A 26,572-nucleotide genomic window follows, 5' to 3' on the forward strand; every position below is an offset into this window, starting at 1 on the left:
CACTGCACTCCAGTCTGGGTGACAGAGTGAGACTCCAACTCAAAAAGAAAAAGAAAAAAATCCAAATTTTTTATTGACCCATCACAGCTAACCATGGCTTGGCCTTTGCCTGCCACTGACATACTTCACACACACCTTTTCCCAGCCCTTTCCATACTATAGCCACACTGGCCTCCTTTCTGTTTCTTGAACATATTGTGCCTTTTCTTTTTTTTTTTTTTTTTCTGAGTTGGAGTCTCACTCTGTCCCCCAGACTGGAGTGCGGTGGCCGCTCCCAGCCACCGCAGCCTTGACCTGCTGGGCTCCGGCGATCCTTCCGCCTCAGCCTTCCCAGTAGCCGGAATTACAGGCATGCGCTACCACGCCCGGCTGATTTTTTTATTTATTGTAGAGATGAGGTCTTGCTGCCCAGGTGGGTCTCGAACCCACGGGCTCAGGCAATCCGATCACCTCAACCTCCCAAAGGCATGGGATTACAGGCTGAGCCACTGAGCCCGGCTATATTGTGCCTTTTCAGACAATAAGACAACATCATGCTGTGGCTGTGAGCAAGAACTCTGGGGTCAAATGATTTATGAGTGGCTAAGTGATTCTGGGTAAGTTTGTTTGTTTTTTTGAGTTGGAGTCTCACTCCATCGCCCAGGCTGGAGTGCAGTGGCACGCTCATGGCCATCGCAGCTTCGACCTGCTGGGCTCCCGCGATTCTTCCGCCTCAGCCTTCCAAGTAGCCGGAATTACAGGTGCGTGCTACCACGCCCAGCTAGTTTTTTTAAAAAATTTATTTCCTGGAGAGACGAGATCTTGCCAAGTTGCCTGGGCTGGTCTTGAACCCATGGGCTCAGGCAATCCACTTGCCTCAGCCTCCCAAAGTGCTGGGATTATAGACTGAGCCGCCGCATATGACCTGGGCAAGTTTTTAGCCTCTTTGTGCCTCTGTTTCCTTATCTGTGACATGAAAATAAGAATGCCACCCACCTCACCTTGTGTAGTGATTGGGAAGATGGCATGGATGAACACCTACAGCATATCTGAATGTGTTCTAAAGTCGCTGAGAACAATGGACCTGGTGAGCACTCCAATAGACACATTAGTCAGCGAGATAACTTCCTTGACCACTTACCTCAAACAGCCTCTTTTCATTTCTCCTAAGTCTATCATTCCACAATCGTACTTTTCATAATCTGCAATATCCTGATAACTTGCTACTTGTTTACTGATTTTCTCCTTCCACTTGGACATAGGGTTGATAAAGGCAAGATAGGGTCTTCTCTCTTACTTACTGTCCCATCCTCGAGTCCTGAACAGAGTAGTGCATAGTAGGCTCTCAATAAATGTTTATTAAATGAATGAAATATAATTTAGGTGGTTTTCAATCATACTTACTACAAACAATGCTACAATAGACATTATTATTACCTGTTGGTTTACACCCTTAATTGTTTTGTTTTAAAGATAAACTTTCTAAAGTGGGATTATTGGGCCAAAAGATAATACAGATTGCCCTTCAGACAGATGACACTACTTTATAGTCCTGCTGGTGTTCAGTGAGTGTGCTGGCCTGTGGCACCTTCGACCTGAGACTTTAGGAGGAAAAAAACCTTAAAACATTCTCCTTTCCCATACTTCCACTTTCTAAGTATCTAATGGCGATTTAAATTATATGCAGAAAAGCACTCTTAGGCCCCAGGGTTCAACCTCTTCCCCAAGGTGGCGCACAGTCAACAGCAGAGCTAGGATCCTGACTGGGGCAGTTCGGCCTCAGCCTCTGCTCTTAACCACCGAGGTGTACTTTTTTCCTCCATATGTTCCTCAGGGCTTCCTGGGCATTGGGAAGCTTGAGGACTACTGCTCTACCCACTGACTGTGGTGAGGAGGCGGGTGAGAGGTGGGCGCAGGTGGGGAGGGGAGGAGGGAGGCGCTCATTGGGGCTGGGGCTCTCTTGCCTCCACAGCTCATCTGAAGAGCAAGGCAGAGTCAGCACTGATGCTTCCTTTTGTGGTTTTCAGTTCTCACTTCCTGCTCTGCAAATCCTGATTCAGCCTTTGGAAATTTGTCCAGGTCAGTCTGGATTTAGGCAGACCTGTCCTGGTGGGATGGGTGGGTGCAGCTAAGTTGGGCCTTCCAAGAAATCCAAGTAGCCCCCTTCCTGCAGGGTCCAGGTACTCCCTCAGAGGCCCCCAGCCTCCACTGCATCTTCTTAGCTGATTTCCCCAAACTGCCTACACCCTGCTTCTCTCCGCTGCTTCTCGGTTTCTCAAAACACTGGTTCTAATTTGATCATGCACAAGAATCACCCGAGGGGCTTATCAAAAATGCACATCTCAGACAACCCAGGAGATGTGAACTTTGATGGGATATAGTCGATATTAAGGAATTATCGTTGAATTTTAGGAGTGATTGTGTGTGTGTGTGTGTGTGTGTGTGTGTGTGTGTGTGTGTGTGTGTGTGTGTGTAGTGTGTGTGTGGGTAAGAATCTTTGTCTCTTAGAGGTACATGCTGAAATATTTAGAAAGAAATAACATGATGTATGAGATTTGCTTCCAAATAATCAGAGGGGATAGGGGAAGTGAGTGGGATGTAGATAATACAAAATTCAACAGTCACTGAAGCTGAGTGATGTGTACATGAGGGTCCTTATATTCTTCTCTATACTTTTGCAGATGCTTTAATTTTTCCATAATGAAAAGTTAAAAAAAAAAGCACCCCCCTCATTCTGGGGATACTTTTCTTTTCTTTTTTTTGAGTTGGAATCTTACTCTGTCGCCCCGGCTGGAGTGCAGTGGCAAGTTCACACCTACCGCATCCTTGACCTGCTGGGCTTAGGTGATCCCTCTGCCTCTCAGCTTTCCAGGCAGCTGAAACTACAGGCACACACCACCATGCCTGGCTAATTTTTTGATTTTTTGTAGAGATGAGGTCTTACCAAATTGCCCAGGCTGGTCTGGAACAGGTGGGCTCAGACAATCCTCTCACCTTGGTCTCCCAAAGTGCTGGGATTATAGGCGTGATCCACCACACCTGAACTGGGGATACCTTTCGTAAGCACCCTCGGTAGGTGCCTACAGGGGACCTGTGCATTTCCCCTGGAGGAGCAAAGCTCATTTGTTCGCACAGACTCAGAGGGCTTTCATCACCTCAGCAAGAGAAACTTGCTGATGGCCAGGTCTTCCCCCTTCTCCAGTCCGCCTCTCCCCCAAGCCTCTGCCACACAGATAGGAAAGACAAGAATTCCAGGAGGAAAGAGTAGATATTTCATCTGGCCCTATCTCCTTTTTTCCCGGGTCATATCTGAAGCTGAATTTCAGCCATTGGGTGTTTTGTAAGGAGTCCTCCATCTATTTTCATGGAAGAGTGTTTTGGATAAATAGCTATTGATAAGCTGGTGAGCAGGACATATTTTTCTTTTCTAAAACCATTTTAAAACATTATTTCGTCTTCACTTAAATTGTTAGGAATGTTTTGGTTTGCTGAGTGATTATTAGAATGTTGCCTACGCGCCCTCCTGAGGCCTTAGGAAATCTTGTCTCCAACCCTCAGCTTGCTGAGGGGCAAGTTACTTCCCTTAGAAAACAAAAGTCATTGCTTCCTGGTGGGGACTCAAGGTCGTGGCAGAGGGCACAGGTGGGGCGGGGGTTGAGCAGGCTGGCCGGTGGGGCAGGTTTGTCCTCATCCACAACAGGCCGGTGTTGATACAACAGAGCCCCTCCCGGCTCTGTGGCTCCGCAGGGCAGAAGGAGAAGGAGCGGGCGGGCACGCTGCCCGGGAGGCCGCCTGCCATTGATCCTCCATCTGCAAGGAAGCCACTGCCTGTGTCAGACCCCCCAGGACGGCTGGTGCCAGAGCCCACGGGACGCCTGGGACACAGCTGGGGTAAGAAGGGGCTTGGTGTTGCGTTTTGAGTGTGTAAGAAGCGAAGGTCTTGGGTTTTGTTCTGTGAACACATTGTCTTAGTTACCAAAAAGGATACTAGGAAAGCTCTGGATTCATTGTGGTGTCAGAAGGCACAAACATAGGACCAGACCACATGCCTCTGGAAGGATGATGTTCAGGCCCTAGTGAGTAAGTGGGAAAATGTCCTTGGTGCACTGCTCTGTGGTCCTGTTGAACTAGACCACCATCTAGTTCAGAGGGAAAATCATGGCAGTGTCTTACCACACCGATTTGACTGGCTAGTGGGGAATCCAGACAGTAAGTAGTTAACCAAGTAATTGCCAGTGATCGCTGCTCTGGGAGCCTAGAGGAGGACACCTGACCCAATAGGGGTGCAGGTGGTGGTTAGGGAAGGTTGTGGAGGGAAAAAAAATACTTACACTGACATTTGGAGGAGTGACTACATATGCGGGGTGTGGGATGAAGGGTGGAGAGAAAGAGAATGACTAGGGCCCTGAAGGGGGTGGGAGCTGGGGAGAAATGTGGGGTCTCTAGGGAGCCAGAGGCTGGATGAGGGGACAGAGACCAAATCCTGTAGCCTTTGTTGGTAGGCTTGAGGTCTTGGTGATGTTGGCAGCTGGAACAACAGGTAGGCCCAGTGCCTGGCACGTTACCCCATGTGCTATAAAATGAAATCCACTCTGGAGAAGTAGTGGATTTCATTACATTTCAAGAAGGCTGGCTGTGGGGGAAATGCTTTGGCTTGGCGACAGTGGTGCTGTCTGGAAGATCTTTGGGAATGATTCTGTAACTGTCCTCCTCCCCCTGGCTTTTCCTGCCCTTCACTTTAGTGATTGGAAAGATCTTCACTTTCTTCTAACCCGTGGGAGGGGTCCTTCCCTGTTCTGATTGACACTGGAGGCAGTCTGATGGGTGTATGACTGTGATGGTCTACTTGGGAGTGGAGAAATTTTCAAGAGTCACAAACTGCCACACCCCACAGTTTGGAATGCATTTATCTGCCTTGCTGGAAGGTTCTGGTGCACCTGGGCTCAGTTCCCTAGCAGGCAGCAATTGCTTTGAGATCCGCGGGGTCAGTTGCTCTTTGCGCTTCTCAGTTAAACTTTAGGCAGACATCGGCTAGAGAATGGTGGATGCTTTATTATATCTCGGTTTATATGTCTGAGATCCCCTCTCAGGAGTGTGAGTCGGTTCTTTCTGTCTTATCAGCAGTGTCAATACATACTTACAACTGTTTGGTAGAACTGTATCTTACAGGTGCAGTTTTGGCTGACCTAGAGAGGTACCCCTCCCCTACCCCAAGATGGGTATCCTTCCATATACAGGACATACAGACTGATTTATTTTATTCCTGCTGACTGTACAGGTTTCTGCTGTGTCACAGTTTATTTAATCATTCCCCTACTGATGGATATCTAGCTTAGATTCATTTATTATAATTATTATACACAATGTTATACGAAATATCTATGGTCATCTATTCTTCCAGACATATCCAGGCTTATCTGAATAAATAGCAGTGGACATGTTGGGTTGTGGGTGTGAATAATACAAAATTTGGTAGATATTGGCAAATTCCTCTCTGAAAAAGCTATAAAGGATTTACATTTCAAGTATAAGTATATGAAAGGGTCTGCTCTTTCTCATACCTTCCACAACTCAAGTTTAATCCATTTTAAAAGCTTTTGCCTAGCTGATAGGGGGTGAAAAGTGCTATCTTGTTTGTGTTATATTTTTAAAATCAGGAGGGGTTCTTGCTGGATTTGTTTTTTCTGTTAGATTTTAATTTAACTAAAAAAAATTTCATCCTAAGGTTTTCACCCATTAATTACCTTAAATATCTTTTTCTGCAGACCAAAGCGAGGCCAAGATGGTGTCCGTGTTTCGAAGTGAGGAGATGTGTTTGTCACAACTGTTTCTCCAGGTGGAGGCTGCATATTGCTGCGTAGCTGAGCTCGGAGAGCTTGGATTGGTTCAGTTCAAAGATGTAGGTACTGCATTCTTGGGAGATAAGAGGTGGTGGGGGGGTGAGAGCAGATAACTCTTTCACAATACTTCTTTGTAATGAACACAATCCATTCTACAGGGAGAGGAGCCCTGGAATTCTACAGTTCTTGTCCTTCTGGCTAAGATTTGCTATGACCAGGGGCAAATCACTCACAAGCATGTTCTCCCTCTCTCTCTCCAAACCTATCTCCTTTCTAGAAATGTCTTGAAGCTCTAATGCAATCAACACATGTTAGAAGTCATTTCATTTTATTTTTTGTGTAGCATCTTCAAACATTAGACATAGGCCGGGCACAGTGGCTCACACCTATAATCCCAGCAGCACTTTGGGAGGCTGAGGTGAGGATTGTCTGAGCCCACGGGTTCAAGATCAGCCTGGGCAACTTGGTGAGACCTCATCTCTACAATAAATTAAAAAAATTAGCTGGGCATGGTGGCGCATGCCTGTAGTTCCAACTACTTGGAAGGCCGAGGCTGAAGGGATCACCTGAACATAGCAGATCGAGGCTGCAGTGGCTGTGAGCGTGCCACTGCACTCGAGCCTGGGTGACAGAATGAGACTCTGACTCAAAACAAAACAAAACAAAACAAAATTGGACATATCCAATAGGCATTTGGATTATCAAACATTGTTCTGATGAAAAAAATGAATTTTCCTATCGAGGCAGACTGAGGAAAAATTATTCTGCAGTTCAGAGTTGGCTGTGATACTCAAGGTGGAATTCTGCAGTGATATTCTAGGGATAGACTGTCCTGAGTGTGACACTGGGATGTCATTTCCCAGGGGTGGTGTAGACCCTCACCAAACTCTTGCAGAGTCCAATTTATAAAGTCAGTTTTGTTTCTTTGTTTTTTTTTTTTGAGTAGGAGTGTCACTCTGTCTCCCAGGCTGGATTGCAGTGGCCACTGCAGCCTCTGTCCACTGGGCTCAGGCAACTTCCACCTCAGTCTCCCAAGTAGCTGGAACTGTAGGCACATACCACTCTGACTAATTTATTTATTTATTTTTTATAGAGACAAGGTCCTCCTCCCCCTGGCTTTTCCTGCCTTCACTTTAGTGATTGGTCTCAAAACTCTGGTCTCAAAACTCTGGACTCAGGCAATTGTCTCACCTCCACCTCCCAAAATGCTGAGATTACAGGCGTGAGCCACTGTGCCTGGCTGTTTCTTTACCTCCTCAATAAGGTCAAGGTCAGAGCTAAGCGCCTGTGGGGAAGGATCATGTCTTGTCCTTCACATCCCTTGTTCCTAGCACAGGACCTGACATGAGGCAGGTGCTCAGTACCATTTATTAGGCTGACCTGTTTTCTGTTGGTGACCTTACATGGAACTGTGTGGTTTTCAAGGGATGGTCATGTTAATGACCCCACTGAGGATTTTGAGGTCCATTTGGATAGTCAATGCAGCCGAAAATAAGAAAAACTTAGGAGCAGGAGGATATTGTTTCTTTTAGAAATGGGAGAGCAAGAGCTGAGGCATTTGGGGGACTGGGTGTGAGGTGTGTTTTGCCTGTAGCTCACTTGTCTTGTGCATGGAAATATCTATTCCTAAGATAATTCCAGCAACATTCTCCAGCATTCAAAAAAGAATCAAATAACCAAAAGGAATGTGGTGGCAGCTGTTGCTACTAATGTGTGCCTTGTGATTTTGCTTCCCTAGTTAAACATAAATGTGAACAGCTTCCAGAGGAAATTTGTGAATGAAGTGAGAAGGTGTGAATCTCTGGAGAGAATACTTCGTAAGCCAGTTTTTTATCCTACTATCCAAATGTGAACTGGTAAGGGGGTAAACAGTTTATAGGACTTCATTGACAAATGTGTCCCTAGCTGTAATACTTTTTGGGGTGGTCCTGGAGATAGGGTATGGGAGAGGTTAGGGATGGGACCCAGGTGCTGTGACCACTCCTGGGGCAATTCAGGTAGCTTAGCTGGGTGAAAGGCATTTGTCTTGCTTGACCTCATTCTTACTTATGAGAAAATACAATCACCTTGGGCTCTCTGGTGGGATTTCTTCCCTCAGGTTTTCTGGAAGATGAGATGCAAAATGAAGTTGCAATTCAGTTGCCTGAGAAGTACCCACTCACCCCTCTCCCACGGGAAATGATTACCTTGGAGGTAAGTTCTCCACATTGCTGGAGAACACCCCAGCTGAGAATAGTCGTGAAGCTCTGAGAGCCACTCACGAGTCCTTTATCTGACTGCTGAAGGCACAGAGGTGGATTTGTGTGCTCAGTCACCTTTCTGTGTCACCACCACACCAGGAAAATCCCAGTATGCCACTCCTTCGGATCCAGGGGAAAACTGTTCAGTTTCAACACAGCCCTGGGGAACCTTACCCAGTGTGAGGAGTGATTTCTTCTGTGGGCATAAGATCCTTGCAGGTAGAGAGGTTTTTGTCTATATGGTACCACTGAACTTGTGAAATGCAGGTATAATGGGATGCTTTCGAATTATCTGTCTGGTGAGAAGTATCTGATGAATTCGCTCTACCCTAGATGGTAGTCTCTTCTTAGGCTTCTGAAGGTCAACTGGGAGGTGATTGCAGTTTTCTTTATACAAGGACATTATGGCTGGTGGGGCTCTCCCTCTTTCCTTTCCTTCTCTGTCTACTTTCTTCTTATTCTATCTTTTCTAAAACATTGGATATCTACCATGTGCAAGGCACCTTAGAGAGAGGTAAGGTTGGTCGTGCCTTCCAGGAGCTTACAATGTAGACGGTGAGGACAGGAGTGACAGAAGAGGCTGAGAGAAGAAGTAAAGACGTGGGCAGAGCCAGACCATGGAGGACCCCAGGAGTCTTGATTTTAAAAAAGGGGTATTTTATCCTTAGAGGAGGCAGGGCTCATTCAAGGTGTAGGCAGGTAGGGGGGTGCTTCACCAAGCTAAGTAAGCCCTTTTTCTGGATAGGTTTTTTTCCTTTGAAGATAACTTCAAATTCTTGACATTTTTTAAGCCTTCGGTAGTATAAATCTGATACTCTGATAAAGATATGAGACTGTCAAATCTCTTAGAAAATATTTTGGATCTTGTCATAATGAAATCTGGATATTTGTGGATAAAGCTTTCAACCAGTATAAATAGGACCTCCCCCAAACCATGTGGAATTACACTCTTTTTTTTTTTTTTTTTTTTTGAGTTGGAGTCTCACTCTGGAGCCCAGTCTCGACTTGCTGGGCTCCGGCGATCCTTCCGCCTCAGCCTTCCGAGTAGCCGGAATTACAGGCGCGTGCTACCACGCCTGGCTGATTTTTTGATTTATTGTAGAGATGAGGTCTCGCTGCCCAGGTGGGTCTCGAACCCACGGGCTCAGGCAATCCACTCACCTCAGTCTCCCAAAGGCGCAGGATTACAGGCTGAGCCACCGAGCCCAGCTTGGAATTACACTCTTATCCTGAGTTTTCTCATACCAGCCCTGTTCATTCAACACCTCCCCTCCCGTTCACTTCCTTCAACTACCTCAGCACCTAGTCCTGATCAATCAGACCGTAAGACATCGTTTTGGTGTATGCTTTTCCTCTTTTTTTCTTTTTTTCTTTTTTTTTTTTGAGTTGAAGTCTCACTTTGTCACCCAGACTGGAGTGCAGTGGGACTCTCACGGCCACTATAGCCTCAACCTGCTGGGCTCAGGCGATCCTTCTGCCTCAGTCTTCCTAGTGGCTGGAACTACAGGCACGCACCACCACGCCCAGCTAATTTTTTGATTTATTGTAGAGATGAGGTCTTGCCAAGTTACCCAGGTTGGTCTTGAACCCCTGGGCTCAGGCAATTCTCTCACCTCTGCCTCCCAAAATGCTGGGATTATAGGTTTGAGCCACTGCACTTGGCTTCTAGCATGATATTTCAAGTTAAGGCTTTACAGCTTTATACTCTCATAGATTTATAGTACTAGCCACTTAGTAATGGGATAAGGGGCAGTGGGATGTGTGTGCTCACAGTCTTTCTGTAGTGTTTTTCTTAATATTGTTTGCTATTAAAATGAAATTAAAACAGCATGAAATTATGAGAGTCATCTATTTTGCCATTCACTGATCATAGGATTGACTGATTGATTAGACTGATCCCACAGTTAGTTGTGTGTTCCTTCAACATTGCTGGGGAGGAGAATCCTTATAAGAGTACATTAATGGTTTGGGGCCCCTGCCTTATTTCTAAAAAGGATTTTGTGATAGTCCTAGACTAAATATTAATTCAGAAAAAAAAATCACCACCCCAGCAAACACTGCCATGATTTTGTTTTGCTTTCAAGTTTTACTCTTATGCAGCTATATTTTTATATAATTATATATCCAATTTATATATATAGGTAAATGGCAGCATTATTTTTAGTGGCTTCAGTAAGTAAATGATTAAGAAAAGGATATTTGATTTCCCCTCCCCCCCAACTTTGTGCCATTATATTCAGTGTTCAAAATTCAGGGTAATGATTATCTGGGGGTGGCAAGAAGGGAAGGGAATAGAATTGAAGCTGGGTGATGGTGTGTGGGGTTCTCTCTGCTTGTGTGTGCCTGGAAATTTCCATAATAAAAGTTTAAAATACTCAATTTTGTCTGATAGTAATAAACTTTCAGGGGGAGCTAAATTTGTGTGGCAGTTATGTTTATTATCCTTTTATCTCTTTGGTAAGGATGTCTGTGGATTAAGAAATAGCTAGCATGATAATCTCTGATTTAATAGGTGACCTTGATCCATTTCCATTTGTTGTAATTACTGATTGATTGCCTTTGGGTTACTATTCCCATTTTCTTTCCTTTTCTTTTTTTCTGTAATACCTGCCAGCCCTTCCCCCTACCATCCTTGGTCTGAAAGCTATAGATTATAGTTACTTTTAGCATTTCAAGGCACATACTTAGTAAATTTTTCTCATAAAATCTGCTGCTAGTTCAGTTATTATCCCTTTCTGGATTATATGTCTTTTTTTTTCCTGATAGCCTTTAATGTTTTGTCTTTGTTTTACTATAATGTTCTTAAATATGAATTTGTCATTTAAAAAATAAATATTGAGTTGATATGCTAGAATTTTAATAAAATATGTGTAATTATAAAAATAACAATTAGACTGGGTGCACTGACTCATGCCTGTAATCCCAGCACTTTGGGAGGCTGAAGCAGGAGGATCTCTTGAGGACAGGAGTACAAGACCAACCTAGACAAATAGGGATACCCCATCTCTACATTAAATAAAAAAAAAAAAAACCATCAGCAAACACCAAGTGCCCATTGTCCTGTGTAAGATAAGAGTTACCCACAGTGATGTTCTTCCTCACCCTCATTTCTTTTGAGATAATCACTGTCTTGAATTCTGTATTTTTCTTTATTTCTAGATAGTTTTAATTACATATTTGTTCTTCTAAATAGTATGTAGTTTAGCTATACACAATTAAATTTTTTATCTAAATAAAACCATATTGTATATTCTTTTGTAACTTGCTATTTCCTTTTGTTTCTTTCTTTTTTTTTTTTTTTTGAGTTGCAGTCTCACTCTGTTGCCCAGACTGGAGTGCAGTGGCCGCTCCTGGCCACCGCAGCCTCCAACTGCTGGGCTCTGGCGATCCTTCCACCTCAGCCTTCCAAGTAGCTGGAACTACAAGCACGTGCTACCACGCGCAGCTAATTTTTGATTTATTGTAGAGATAAGGTCTCACCAAGTTGCCCAGGCAGGTCTTGAACCCGCGGGCTCAGACAATCCACTCACCTCGGCCTCCCAAAGCGCTGGGATTAAGGCTGAGCCATCGCGATTTTTCTTATTATATTTTTTCAAAGCCTGATTTTTTCTGAATGTCCATCTTGGAAGTGAGGTCAGGTTTTCACCTGTCTTCTTGTGCTCTGTCCTCAACTTTCTCCTTATTGCCTTTTTTCACTTGTTTGTCCCTGCTCTCCAGACCCCAACCTAGAACTGCTAGTGGTTTGGAGGTAATACTAGGCTTCTCTTTTTGTATCTTATTCATCATTATTATGTGATTGGGGCAGAAGGAATTCTCAGCATGGAAATTTACTCTATCTTCCCTTTTTAGCGTTTTAAATGGGGAGAGTTGTGTTTTGCCAAAATGCCCCGACTTCTCTTTTTCTGTTTTTGTAGTTTTTGTTTGTTTGTTTTGTATTTTTGAGTCAGAATCTCACTCTGTCACCCAGGCTGGAGTGCAGTGGGACGTGCATGGCCATTGCAGCCTTGACCTGCTGGACTCAGGCATTCCTTCCACCTCAGCCTTCCCAGTAGTTGGAACTACAGGCATGTGCCACGCACCCAGCTAATGTTTTTTTTAAATTTATTGTAGAGATTAGGTTTCACCTTGCTGCTCAGGTTGGTCTTGAATCTGTGGCCTCAGGCAGTCCTCTAGCATCTACCTCCCAAAGTGCTGGGATTATAGACGTGAGCCTCTGCACCCAGCTTTGACTTCTCTATAAAACTGTCTTCTACTCCCCCGGAGTATTTTCATCTTTTTTTTTTTAAATTTGTGATTAAAAAACAAACAAACAAAAAACTGTTAAAGATGGGGTCTTGCTATGTTGCCAGGCTGGTCTTGAACTCTGGCTCAAGTGAGTCTCCCACCTCAGCTTCCCAAAGTGCTGGGATTACTGGCATGAACCACCATGCCCAGTCCCCCTCCCAGAGAATGTCCTAATCCTTTCCATTTGATGATGGAACTCTAGAGGGTGTGTACACGGCTTTAGCTTAGGTTCTACAGTCATGTTGACTTTATTACTGAACAGGCCACTCAGTTTATATTATGATGTACTGAATCCTTCTTTGAGTTTCTGTTGTCTGTTGTAGTCATGTATATTAGAAATGTCATAGAAATGTTTCTGCCTGCCTTATCTTTTTCTTTCCTGCATAGACTGTTCTAGAAAAGCTGGAAGGAGAGTTACAGGAAGCCAACCAGAACCAGCAGGCTTTGCAAACAAGCTTCCTAGAACTGACAGAACTGAAATACCTCCTGAAGAAAACCCAGGACTTCTTTGAGGTCGTTATTTGGGACCCTTTCCTCAGAGGTTCAAATGTCCATTTGAAAAAGTGGCTGGTCTAGAATATGAATAAGTCATTCTGTGTCTGTTCCACTGGGTCACTGGTGAAGGGGAGAGTATTTCTGGTGGAATAAATGTGCTGGTTGCGTTGAAGACAAAATATTCAGGTGCTCAATAAAAAGCCTGAGCTCAAAAGGCCCAGGACAGCAGGAGAAGTCAGAGGCAGCTGCACAGTTAATTTGAGCAGATTTAGAGTTTTGGTGGAGGAGACAACGGAAACTTTCTGACCTGGCAGGAGTGTTCTGCTTTCTAAATTCTGTTGATTATCTGTGGAAAATTAAAGCTTCACTAAAACCAGACAGGACGTTGGTGTGGGATGCTAATTAAGATACTCTAAATATATTTGAATGAAAATAGTGGTGTTTTGACTTTTCAGACGGAAACCAATTTGGCCGATGATTTCTTTATTGAAGACACATCTGGTCTCCTGGAGTTGAGAGCAGTGCCTTCGTATATGACTGGAAAGTTGGGGTTAGTGTAACTCCATGTCCTGAGTGTTATGGGTAGATGGGTCCCTGGTCCTGGTGCATGATTTCTCTGAGTGAGTGAGTGGGTGAACAAATAATCACTAGAATGGGAACTGCTTCCCCTGAATGGCTGACCTCTATAGAGGAATAAGCCCAAGTGTAACCGTGGGTTGGAGGAGTTGGAAGTAGTGTGACCTTGTCAGTGATGGCACTAACATTCTTGAAACTGAAGAGTGCAATTTTTATTTATTTATTTATTTATTTATCTATCAAGGCAGGGCCTTGCTCTGTTGCCCAGGCTGGAGTGCAATGGCATGATCCAAGCTCACTGCAACCTCAACCTCCTCTCTCAGCCTCTTGAGTAGTTGACTCTACAAATGTGTGCCACCATGCCTGACTAATTTTTTTATTTTGGAAAGATGGGATCTCACTATGTTTCCCGGCTGCTCTTAAACTCCTGGGCTTAAATGATCCTTCCACCCCAACCTCCCAAAGTCCAGGGATAATAGGCATGAGTCACTGTGTCCGGCCAAGAGTACGATGTTTACAATGTTTATATTGCTCCCTTGTGGGGAAGATGTTGAAGACAGTTGCTTATGGGTTTTTACAACTCTTTCCTGGCTTTGGAACAAGGCTATGAGTATATATGGTTTTTCCTTATCTTTAAAATACGACTTTGATAATAAAATGCATTTGAAGTTTGAATTTTTTCTTCTTTTTTTTTTTTTTGAGTTGGAGTCTCACTCTGTCGCCCAGACTGGAGTGCAGTGGCCGCTCCCGGCCACCGCAGCCTCGACCTGCTGGGCTCTGGCAATCCTTCCGCCTCAGCCTTCCAAGTAGCCGGAATTACAGGCGCGCGCTACCGCGCCCAGCTGGTTTTTTGATTTATTGCAGAGATGAGGTCTCGCTGCCCAGGCGGGTCTCGAACCCGCGGGCTCAGGCAATCCACTCACCTCAGCCTCCCAAAGGCGCGGGATTACAGGCTGAGCCACCGAGCCTGACTTCTTTTTTTCTTTTGAGTTGAAGTCTCTGTCGCCTAGGATAGAGTGTAGTGGCATGGCCACGGCCACTGTAGCCTTGACCTGCTGGGCTCAGGTGATCCCTCCACCTCAGCCTTTCAAGTAGCTGGAACCACAGGAATGTGCCATCATGCCCAGCTGATTTTTTGATTTATTGTAGAGACAAGGTCTCATCAAGTTGCCCAGACTGGTCTTGAACACCTCAGGTAATCTTCTCTCCTCCACCTCCTAAAGTGCTGGGATTACAGACAGGCGTGAGCCACCACGGCCAAACTTGGAGTTTGAGTTTTTAAATGTAATTAGAAATAGGATAGTTGTACCATCAAGTCATCCCAAGTAGTAGTTATATGAGATGTGATACCCATGAAAATTCGTGACAATTCAAAATGGTAGTATTTCATTCAGTGTCTAAGTGAGATTGATGAGTTTTAAAGCATTTCTGAAAGTTGTAAGTTTGAGATTTATAATTTTTTATTCAATAATATTTGAGGGCCTTCTATTTAAGGCACTAGGCATTGAATTTGAAATGAAAAGAAAAAATATTTATTGAAAATATTTTATCAGAAGGCAATACCAGATCGACATACATTTAAAATAATAAGCCAGTGAAAGTCACCATTTTGAGGCTAATATAAGAAGTTTGGGTCAGCCAATTATCTAAGTACCTGAATGATGGGAAAAACTGAGAGGTTGGGGGCAGTGGCCCATGCCTATAATCCCAGCACTTTGGTGGGCGAGGTAAGAGGATTGCCTGAGCTCAGGGGTTCAAGACCAACCCAGGCATCTTGGCCTGACCTTGTCTCTACAATAAATAAAAATTTTTTAAAAATTAGCTGGGTGTGGTGGCATGCGCCTGTAGTACCAGTTACTTGGGAGGCTGAGGCAGAAGGATCGCCTGAACCCAGCAGGTTGAGGCTGTGGTGGCCGTGAGCATACCACTCCACTCCAGCCTGAGTGACAGAGTGAGACTCTAACCACCCCCCAAAAAGAAATATTGAGATGTATAGAAATTAGTGTATGTGTTTTCCTCTGAGTACATTAAATTGTTTTGGTAAAAATTCATGAAGACCATCATTGATCATTTGCTTCTATTTACTGCTACATTGAATGGTCCACCATATTTTTAACTGCAACTAGTGGGTGTATAGTATTAGGATGGTTGATGAAATTTCAAAGCACCAAAGAAAACAAAAGGTCAAAGGTACTTGGGTCAAGTTGGATGTGTGGTGACCTTGTGACCCCTTGGGGAGAGCTGTGTTGTTATCCCTCCTATGCAAAGAGAGGAGCCCTTTGATTCCTGGTCCTTCTTCATGTCCTCCAGGCCCTCTCTCTGCACCCTATGCCCAGTAATGTCTTCCCTTCTGACTGACCAGGTTCACCGCTGGCGTGATCAACAGGGAAAAGATGGCTTCCTTTGAGAGACTGCTGTGGCGCGTCTGCCGAGGAAACATCTACTTGAAGTTCAGTGAGATGGATACCCCTCTGAAGGACCCTGTCACGGTGGGCACCTCAGGCTACAGAGATCTTGTTCTGTTTTAATTCTTTTTTTTTTTTTTGAAGTCTCACCCTGTAGTCCAGGCTGGAGTGCAGTAGCATGCTCTCGGCCACCTCAGCCTCAACCTGCTGGGTTCAGGTGATCTTTCTGCCTCAGCCTTCCAAGTAGCTGGAACTATAGGTGCATACCACCACACCTGGCTAACTTTTTGGTTTATTGCAGAAATGAGGTCTCACCAAGTTGCCCAGGCTGGTCTCAAACTCCTGGGCTCAGGCAATCCTCTCGCCTCCGCCTCCTAAAGGAAAACCTGCTCTGAAGTTTCCTGTAGCCCTCACCAGAAAAGCCTCCTTTTTCCCAATGTATTGCATCTTTAATTCAATGAAGCTAACATTCCTTTCTTCCTTCCTTCCTTTCTTTCCTTTTTTCCCTTTCTAAAAATACATTTGAAAGGTCAGTTCAACGACTGATTCTTGTTAACACCTCATAATTGGTTCATTCCTCTAGGAAAGTTAGCCATACTTGTTTCTAGAAACTTAGTCATACTAGTACCACATGAGGTGGCAGGTGTCTTAACTACCAAGAATTCAGGACTGGTTTAGGTATATGCTCATGTGCATAGAGGTCACCTGGGGTCTGTTGAAATGCAGATTCCTATTCAGTGGGGCTGGCCTGGGCCCTAAGAGTGCTGATAGACTTGCCAACAGACCCCATGTGTTAAACAAGGATTTCAAGGGGTCTCTTCCCAAGTGCCACACATTTATTACTGTGAATTCTGAAGGGTGTTGCTTCCATACCCTTTCATTTAGTATTTAAATCTACTTACTCTTTAATTCCAAGAAAATGGGCTTGTTTCTGAAAGTCTATAATCATTCCCAGATTAGAGGCTAAAAAATTAAGAGTTAGCCGGGCTCGGTGGCTCAGCCTGTAATCCCGCGCCTTTGGGAGGCTGAGATGAGTGGATTGCCTGAGCCCGTGGGTTCGAGACCCGCCTGGGCAGCGAGACCTCATCTCTACAATAAATCAAAAATTAGCCGGGCGTGGTAGTGTACGCCTGTAGTTCCAGCTACTCGGAAGGCTGAGGCGGAAGGATCGCCGGAGCCCAGCAGGTTGAGGCTACGGTGGCCGGGAGTGGCCACTGCACTCCAGTCTGGGCGACAGAGTGAGACTCCAACTCAAAAAAAAAAAAAAATTAAGAGTTGTTTGGTGAGAAACAATTTCATGGTTAAAATAAGAAGAAAGCTTATTTAAAAACACACAAAAGTCCCACCACTCTGATGTCTTAATGTCTTTATTTTATTCTTTCTCTTGTGCTGTTTTTCTCTCTTTTTTTTTTGAGTTGGAGTCTCACTCAGTCACCCAGACTGGAGTGCAGTGGTTGCTCCTGGCCACCGCAGCCTCGACCTGCTGGGGTCCGGCGATCCTTCCGCTTCAGCCTTCCAAGTAGCCGGAACTACAGGTGTGCGCTACCATGCCCAGCTAATTTTTTTATTTATTGTAGAGATGAGGTCTCGCCAAGTTGCCCAGGCGGGTCTCAAACCTGCGGGCTGAGGCAATCCACTCACCTCAGCCTCCCAAAGTGTGGGATTACAGGCTGAGCCACCGAGCCCGGCTACTATTTTTCTCTATAGATAGAGACAAGTATAACTTTAAATGATTGTCGTATACATGGAAATGATTTTCTCCTCTTCATTTAAGGTAATATGAGATTTCCCCCATGTTACCATGCATTCTTTATAGAGATTATTTTGAAATTTTACACTGAATCGTCATTTTTCATAAACATGTTTTGACATGTAATAGTGTGGTAGAGAGAGTAGAAAGTAAGCATCTGGGAAAAGATTTGTATTGACATTGAAGGTCACCAAGTGGGTGTCGTGAGATCAGAATAGACTCCTGGTTCTGATGGATCAGGAGACAAGACCACCTAAGAGATTCAGGAAAGGACCAGGTGGGCTCCATGGGTTAAGGAACCTTTGGAAATAATGTAAAGCAGCAGCCCCCCAAAAATCCCATAACACCCCGACCCTAATCCCATGCCCAACTGCCAAAGTGATTACTCATTTTGATATTATTTTAACAGATGCCTAATATTTCCATTGAGTTAATGTGACATTATCAATTTTTGGACACTTTATTTCCAGTTTTTCCCCAGAACATAGACAACGTGATAAGCATATTTATGCATGAGGATTTTAATTTTTCTCCTGAATTACTTTCATAATACAAATTCAAGGAAAATAGGATTGCTGACTTAAAGGATGTGGACACTTTTGTGATACCTTATGGGTCCTACCAAGGGACTTTCAATGACTTTTTGGAACCCAGTGCTCTGAGTGGTATGTGATGAGGCTGTTGAATTTGTCATAACTTTTCCAACAAAGGATTTTGTAATTTTACCTTTACCCCCGCAAACTAAATAAGAGTGAAAGTACACATTGCTAGGTTCCTATTTCTTTGCTTACAGTAAGAGTTGAACATTTCATGTATGCTTGTGGAACATGTATTCTTCCCTTCCTGTGACTTATCCAACTTGGACTAGAAAAATGCAATTTAAACAGCATTCTTCCAGGCACACAAGCAACTGTGAGTCAAAATCAGGCTTGGCTTTACTTTGGTTAACAATCAAACAACTACTCATTCCTGAAATGTAGATATGTAGATTAACTGGTGAGCAGCTTATTAGTCAGCTATTTTCATTCTAAGCCTTGTGATATCCTCTTCTGGATATTTTCTTATTTATTATCACCTCTCTTAAGTGTAGGCTTAGAGCTGAACACAAAGTCTGGCTGTGACTCAACCGGTATAGCAAACAGTGAGGCTGTTACCTGCAGACCTTAAGGCCACGCTGGCCTCCATGAAGCCCATCCAGCCCGCCCTCACTGTGAGCTATGAACCTAGATGAGCTGGGGAAAGCCAAAGCTTTTCACTTTTAGATTTATAAAATTTGTAAGCCCCAAACCCAAATTTTACATTTCTCTCTATTATGGTCTAATCAGAAAGTCTTTTTAAAAAAACTTGTTCTGATTTTCCAGAAAGAAGAAATTAAGAAGAATATATTCATCATATTTTATCAAGGAGAGCAGCTCAGGCAGAAAATCAAGAAGATCTGTGATGGGTAAGAAAGACAGGGAATGGCTCTTTTCTCAGTGATTTGGGTCAGGATTAGGTAAAGAGGCAGACAGTGTAAAATATACGTGATTGAGGTTTCTCTGGGGCAGGTTCAAGTTTTAGAATAACTTTCTCACATTTGACAAGATGGCGTTAAAAGTACAACTGACTTTTAAGAGTTGTGAGACTATGAACACAGAAAACTTGAATAAGTAAAATTTAAAGGTAACAGAAAGTAGACATGTTCACCTGAAGACCGCGGAGGCTGAGGTGGGATCACTTTTGCACAGGAGTTGGAGGCTGCAGTGAGGTATGCTTGAGCCACTGTATTCCAGCCGGGGCAACAGAGGGAGATCCCATCTCACATTTTTAAAAAATTTGTTATAAAATAAATAAGCAAGTAGACAGGGTAAGCTTTTCAGTTGATTCCTTCTTATATGCTTTATCAGCTACTAAAGGGTAGGCAAACTGCGTGGTTAAGTTGTTTCTGATTTTATAGAATCACGTTACATGTGGCCCCTCAGAAGCAGAGATTACTCAGTAGAGGGAACATGAATACATTAATAGATTCTGGAAAGAAGAAGAGACGAGTCAAGCCTGATGTCTTGTTTACACAGCAGCACACAGGTTGGAAGGGTTGAATGACGTTCATTCACATAACAGACCATGACTTCAATTCATAGTGGGAACAATGTCTTGAAAAGCCTTATGACTGAGACTCTTTTTCTGATTGCCAAAGAGAAGTTATTCTAGGAAAGGATGACCATCTAACCAAAGCTAGCCAACGCTGGCTTAGCAGAGAAGAAGGGGGTACAGGGTACTCTGCAGCAACAACCCATGCATGTCCTTTGGATTGTACCAAACACAGGTTTCGAGCCACCATCTACCCTTGCCCAGAGCCCGCGGTGGAGCGCAGAGAGATGTTGGCTGGCGTCAACGTGAGGCTGGAAGATTTAATCACTGTGAGTGAGAGGTTCAGGCGATCGCTGTGATGGGGGTGCAGACGGGCTGCCTCTGCCTCTGCCTGTAAGTCCTGGCCTAGGGCCCTTGCGGGGAGGCTGCTGGAATGTTGCCCATGCTCCTCTGGCTCTGCCTGCCGAGGATTTCACAACTGGAAACTGTTCGATAAGCTGGAGGTGATGATGCGGCACGTAGGAATGCCTTGCCGGGGCTGACAGCTGTCTACAGCCCTCGGCAGCCTTCAGGTGGCCACCCCAATCTGATCAAAGGCGCCTTTTATTGCCAGCCTCAGCCTAGATTACCATACCCAATCTATGATATAACTACCCAACCAATTAAGTTGAACAACCAGTTTGACCGATTCTTTTTCCACTGAATCGCCCAGTTGTTTAAGCTGACCGATTAATTCTGTAAAAACAGTAAGTTTAGTTTCACCATGTGAACACTCATTTATCCCAAATTCAGTTTGCTGTCAAGTCAGTCACGCTCCAGGGTGGCACTCAACACTGCTACGATCAAAATGCTTTCTCAGTTGCAGCAGCTTCGAAAGTCATGATTGATCAGCTGGACCTCCGTCAGGCAGGCGACTCTCGATGCACACAACTTTCTGTTGTGACAGAAGTGCTGTGTGGCCTGCGCTGCCCAACATTGCAGTCGTGAGTCCCGTGTGGCTACTGAGCATCTGAAACATGGCTAGTGCCACAGGGGAACTGAATTTTTACTTAATCCTAATTGAATTTAAATTTTAGTAACTGCATGTGGCTATGGTATAGGTCAGCAGTTTAAGATCCTCAATGAGTGTGTTATGAAATTAGGTGTGTGAGTGTTTCAAAATCCTTAGGCTAGCATTCAACGTTACCTTCCCAGAAAAATCTGTGTTTCATTTCCTTAATCTTCTCTGTTCTGCCTTTGTCAGTTATCAAGAACATGCTTCCCCAGAAACAATCACCCTTGAAGTCCTCTTTCCCAAATACTCCATTCTTGATTTTATAGAAACTTCACGAGGAGAATGGAAAAGAAGTTCAGCAAGCTTGTGCTCCTATTTAGTAGGACAAGGGTAGCTATTGTGTTCGGGGGTCTCGGGTGGTCCTAACTGAGCTGCTTCCCCAGGGACAACTTCTCTCCTTCGGTTCATCCATGCCAAAGATGAGTCTTAGATGTTGTCTGATGTTCAAGCATTTAATTTAGCAGTGGTTTTACAAGATGGCTGGTGGGAGCATGCTGGTGGTCAGGGCCACTTAGAGTCAGGGGTCAGTGATAAACTGACTGGGAGAGTACTGGGACCATTTTCAAAATTTGGGAAATTCTTCCCTCTTTTTATATCTGTATTTGATCTGGGTTCATTACCAGGTTTTTTTTCCCCCATAAAAAGGGTCTAAGCTAGTCTTATAAGGATAAGCTTCATTTTAAGGTTTCTAAAGGTTCATCTGTGCTGAGGGGGCCTTGTCTTCTGGAAATTCCTGGTCCTCAGGCCAGGTTGCATCATATTGCTAAGTGACATGTGTCAGACTTGTGAGACACCAGGGTGGGTCTTGTGGCTCTCATTAATCTTATAGCCCTGATATATTTCTTACAGTATACTACAGTAACCACGTGTAGGGTTATTGAAAAAGATTACCCTACTTGTTATATCATTGAAGCTTAAAATCTGGAGGGGCATGGTGGCTCATACCTATAATCCCAGCACTGTGGAGGCCAAGACAGGAGGATCGCATGAGGTCAGGATTTAGACACCAGCCTGAGCAGCACAGCAAGGCCTTGTCACTACAAAAACTTATCTAGGCATGGTGGTGCATGCCTGTGGTCCTAGCTACTCAGGAGGCTGAGGTGGAAGGATCTCCTGAGCCCAGGAGGTTGAGGTTATGGTGAACTGTGATTGCACCTTGCACTCCAGCTGGGACAACAGAGTGAGACCCCGACTCAAACAAAGCAAAACATAATAAAAACTAATTCCAGTAAATAAATTTAATGTGGGTCAAATTCTTCATTCATTCCTTCATTCGCTAATTCACTTATCATTTATTGGGGGGATTATGTATGTATATGAAGCATTTTGGTAGATGTATTAATTTCTTAGGTTGCTATAACAAATTACCACAAATTGGGTGGCTTAAAACAATAGGAATCTATTCTCTCAAGGTTTTGGAGGCTAAAAGTCTGAAATCAAGATATCAGCAGGGCTGTGCTCCCTCTGAAGATGCTAAGGGAGAATCCTTTCTTACCTCTTCCTAGCTCTGGTGGTTGTCAGCAATCCTTGGTGTTGCCTGGCTTGTAGATGCATCACTCCAATTTCTGCCTCTGTTGTCACGTGGTATTCCTTTTTTATAAGGACAATGGTAATATTGGATTAGACCCAGCCAAATCCATCTGCAAAGACTCTCTTTCCAAATGAGGTCCCATTCACAGGTACCAGGGTTTAGGATTTCAACACATATTTTAGGGGTCACTATTCAACCCATAATAACACGACTATAAGGAATTCAGAAGAAAAGGAAGAAGCAATACTTGCCTAAGGGGGTTCACCTCTACTAGGGGAGATAAACCACTCATGAAAGCTGGGAACTGCAGGTTGAAGGAGTGAGCCCAGAGCTGGGCAGCCACTATGACTGATGAGCTTCCAATTTTGCCACGTTGTCAAATACCTCCACAGATGTAACCTGCTTTCCTGTGTGTTGTTTTCTGCCCAGGTCATAACACAAACGGAGTCTCACCGCCAGCGCCTGCTGCAGGAAGCAGCTGCCAACTGGCATTCCTGGATCATCAAGGTGCAGAAGATGAAGGCCATTTACCACATCCTGAACATGTGTAACATTGACGTCACTCAGCAGTGTGTCATTGCTGAGATCTGGTTCCCGGTGGCAGACACTGCACGCATCAAGAGGGCACTAGAGCAAGGCATGGTGTGTGGCTGGGGGAGCTGGGGAGGGTTGGATGAGTCAGCTCCTCTGCCGGGCTCTCTAGGGTGTTGGTCTCCTATATCATGAGGACTTCGAAAGTGACTCAGTGATAGGATTGTCTTTATCTTCATGTCTTCTGTTCTTTGTTTCTTTTTTTTGTTTTTGTTTTTTGGTTTTTTTGGAGTGGGAGTCTCACTCTGTCGCCCAGGCTGGAGTGCAGTGGTATTCTCACAGCCACCACAGCCTCGACCTGCTAGGCTCAGGCAATCCTTCCACCTCAGCCTTCCCAGTAGCTGGAATTACATGCGCGTGCCACCACACCTGGTTAATTTTAAAATTTATTGTAGAGACAAGGTCTCGCTAGGTTGCTCAGGCTGGTCTTGAACCCCTGGGCTCAGGCAATCCTCTTGAAGTGCTGAGATTACACGTGTGAGCCACCACATCTGGCCAATGTCTTCAGTTCTTAACCCAATGCTAGGGAACATAAAAGAAATCCTTTTTATTATTTTTTTCTTTCAGTATTTGACAATTGATCAACATTTCTTGGATTTTTAGTGAGTATATATTGAGCACTGATGGGCCAGTCACTCTGCTAGACTGTAGACACCATCCCTAATCTCATGGAGGTTACAGTCTAGCTGGAAGGACAAATGATCAAGCACCTATAACAACAGTCAAAATGTGTGGGTTGCTCACGTGTACTAGCAACTGTGCTGAGCACTGTGTATCTTGTTTAATTCTCACAGCTCTCTCCAATCATCTCTTACACATTCACTGTACATCAGGAATGGAGGTAGGGCCACACTGGCAGACTTTCTAGAAAGGGACACAAAAGCATGCTGATGACGGACGGATTTCAGGCAGTCATGACTGCTGGGCAGGAAACCAAGCAGGAGGATTAACAGGAGAGATGGGATGGAGAATGCAAGCTTGTTCTGATCATTTGTTCATCCCTTTGAAGAAGGAGGAATCCCCTGCCCTGAATAGTACAAGATGGCTGAACATATTGCACTTTTACATAATACACCTGACACTGGACAGACGAGATTAACAGCTGTTCAATACACATATACTCTTAGCCCAGGGAAGGAGATCATATGCCACACAGGGCCACCCAGGGCAGCACTCAGGATCTGCCCTTGGGAGCACAGTGAACCAGCGGGGCCTATGGAAGGCAGGCTCTATAGTGACAAGAGGGTAGGGTGACCTTTAGTTCCTGCAGGAGGATGTCATTAGCTAGTCTGAATTATCTCATGGGGTGTCAGGGAGGTGAAGCCCATTGGGTTGAGGACTGGGTAGTGTGCAGCTGACTGGGCAGTATCAGAAACTGGATGGAATGTCAGGAGAGAGCAGGGGATCTCCTGGCGTCTGTTGCCAGAGGCAGCCTCTCTGAGTGGGTGGCCTTGATGCCATGGGAAGATTAGGGGTGGGAGGAGGACCTTTCAGCCTGAGGGATCTGAAGGTGAAGGCTTTGAGGTGGGAATGGACTAGGAGGTAGAGGCAGTTTGGATTCTCTACATATAGATGAGACAGTTGAGGCGCAGAGGTTAGAAGTAACTTGCCTACAACCATGTAACCAGGAGGTGGGATTTGAATGCAGAAAGTGTTCTTCTTAGCCCCCACATCATGATCCAAAAACTAATGAATGGGGCATTTAAAAAGAGCATTTTATCAACCTAGGCAACAGTGAAACTTTGTCTCCACAAAAAAAATTTAAAAATAAACCAGTCAGGGAGCACGTGCCCGTAGTCCCAGCTACTCAGAGGCAGAGGCAGAAGGACAGCCTGAGCCCAGGACGTCAAGGCTACAGTGAGGGGCATCATGCCATAACTAAAAAAAAAAGAGCATTTTGCCCAGACTGAGCAGGGCAGGGGTGCATCCTGGAGGAAGGAATGTGTGAGCTGACCCATGGAAGACTGATCAGTGGGCAGGTGAAGCAAGGGCTGGGGAGGAAGGGGTTTTCTGAAGGCAGCGGAAGTGTCAGGTCTTACTGAGTGTGTGGACGGCAGGTGCTGTTGGGCTTTGTGGTGACTGGAAGGCTCCAGGGCAGGGAACATGGAGGATTTAAACAATGGGTAAGTGGAGAGGAGGGAAGGCTAGCATAGACCGGACTGATTTCCAGGGGGAGGATAAGGATGTGAATACAGGATTAAGTCAGTATTGTAAGGAAGTCTTGATTACAAGACTGAGGAGTTTTTATTTTGTTCTTTAGGTAATGGGAAGCCTTTGGAGATTTTAGAGCAGGAGAGTAACATGAATATAGTAGTGCTTTTGGTTTGTTTTATTAAAAGAGTACTTAGTAATCTGAGTAAGATAAATTTGGGAAGGGACTAGAGGAGATGATGAGATTGGGAGGGAGCCGTGGGAACAGAAAGAAGAGGGACTCAGAAGGGAGAGCTAGCAAGACCAGAAGGTGGGTACCTGGACTGATTGAATCAGATGCCGGAAAAATCCCATGATTCCAGTGGTTTAGAAGCTGCAAGAATGAAGGAAGCAGGGAGGCTGTAGAGGAATCTGACTTTGGGGCAAGTTGACGAATTCAGGTTTAGGCTCCTGGAATTTGTGGCGTTAGTGAGACACAGAATTTGAAGACCTGAGCAGGCAATCAGAAAAAAAAGTGTGTGTGGGGGATTTGGGAAAGGTTCAGGGCCATTCAGAAGATAGGGATGCGTTGAGAAAGTGGGAGAATGGGAAGCATGGAGGGCCTGGGACCAAGTTATGAGTGCACACTTTTAAAGCAGGAGAATGAACACTGCAGGGTAATGGAGGGTCTCTGTTCTCTTGACAGCCCTCCTGTAAGGTAAATGAGAAAAGTATTGGGGAGAAATTACTCCTTATAGTTGAGGTCACAAGTCTCAGAGAGGTCAAGAGATTGTCCCAAGTTCACTCCGTAAGTGTCAGCAAGGGCAGGAACTGTGACTCATGTGCTGACACTCAGACCCAGGCTCTCTTCCTGACATTTGGTGTGTGTTGGGGGGTGGAGAGAAATACAATCAGGAAAATCTTTCTGACATTTTTGTCACGTGTTCTTTTTGCAGGAACTAAGTGGCTCCTCCATGGCCCCCATCATGACAACAGTGCAGTCTAAAACAGCCCCTCCCACGTTTAACAGGACCAATAAATTTACAGCTGGCTTCCAGAATATTGTTGACGCGTATGGAGTAGGCAGTTACCGGGAGTTAAACCCAGGTAAAGATCTGATGCACTGCACAACTAGGTAGCTTAAAATTGAAAATTGGGTCAGAGTACATCTGAAGTGACCTAGGAAGTGAATTTATTAAAACTGTGACATTCTTGAAATCTTTAGTTTCCTAACACCTGTGTTGTCTTCCACAAATGCCAATTGGTAAAGAGTTGTTCTTTTGTCTTTGCCTGTTCTCCTTTGAACTGCAGTCTAATCAGACAACTGAAGTCAGTTCTTGTTTTCTTCACCAATTCAGCAGTCATCTCTCAGCACCTTCACAGTCCTAGAGATATTGTGTGGGAAAGACACGAGCACGTACAATTTGGAGTCCAAAGACAGGATTGTTTGTGTTCTGAGCTGTGGGACCTTGGAAGCCCAGTTAATAAGATAAAGGGGTAGACCAGATGCCCATTAGCCTTGGCAGCACATGACATGGTTATTCTCCAGCTTGAGCCCCAGTCTAACTAGTGGCCCATAATGCAGAAGGTCCCTGTGAGTAAATCGCTGGTGGTGTGTGGTACATGT

General features: G+C 44.6%; 1 protein-coding gene across 1 annotated transcript in view; it reads left to right on the plus strand.

The window, feature by feature from the left end:
- The first annotated feature begins 5,744 nt into the window (after positions 1 to 5,744).
- ATP6V0A4 (ATPase H+ transporting V0 subunit a4) overlaps positions 5,745 to 26,572 on the plus strand; it is a 66,255-nt gene continuing 45,427 nt past the window's right edge. The window contains exons 1-10 of the mRNA XM_008056841.1: positions 5,745 to 5,878; positions 7,558 to 7,636; positions 7,918 to 8,012; positions 12,731 to 12,856; positions 13,294 to 13,388; positions 15,777 to 15,903; positions 18,931 to 19,013; positions 19,875 to 19,968; positions 22,654 to 22,866; positions 25,902 to 26,052. Coding sequence (XP_008055032.1) covers positions 5,762 to 5,878; positions 7,558 to 7,636; positions 7,918 to 8,012; positions 12,731 to 12,856; positions 13,294 to 13,388; positions 15,777 to 15,903; positions 18,931 to 19,013; positions 19,875 to 19,968; positions 22,654 to 22,866; positions 25,902 to 26,052 — 1,180 coding nt within the window. The 5' untranslated portion in view covers positions 5,745 to 5,761. The remainder of the gene's footprint in view (positions 5,879 to 7,557; positions 7,637 to 7,917; positions 8,013 to 12,730; positions 12,857 to 13,293; positions 13,389 to 15,776; positions 15,904 to 18,930; positions 19,014 to 19,874; positions 19,969 to 22,653; positions 22,867 to 25,901; positions 26,053 to 26,572) is intronic.

The sequence above is a fragment of the Carlito syrichta genome, unplaced genomic scaffold (genome assembly GCF_000164805.1).
Source record: "Carlito syrichta isolate Samal-C Ts95f unplaced genomic scaffold, Tarsius_syrichta-2.0.1 Scaffold302555, whole genome shotgun sequence".
Lineage (NCBI taxonomy): Eukaryota > Metazoa > Chordata > Mammalia > Primates > Tarsiidae > Carlito > Carlito syrichta.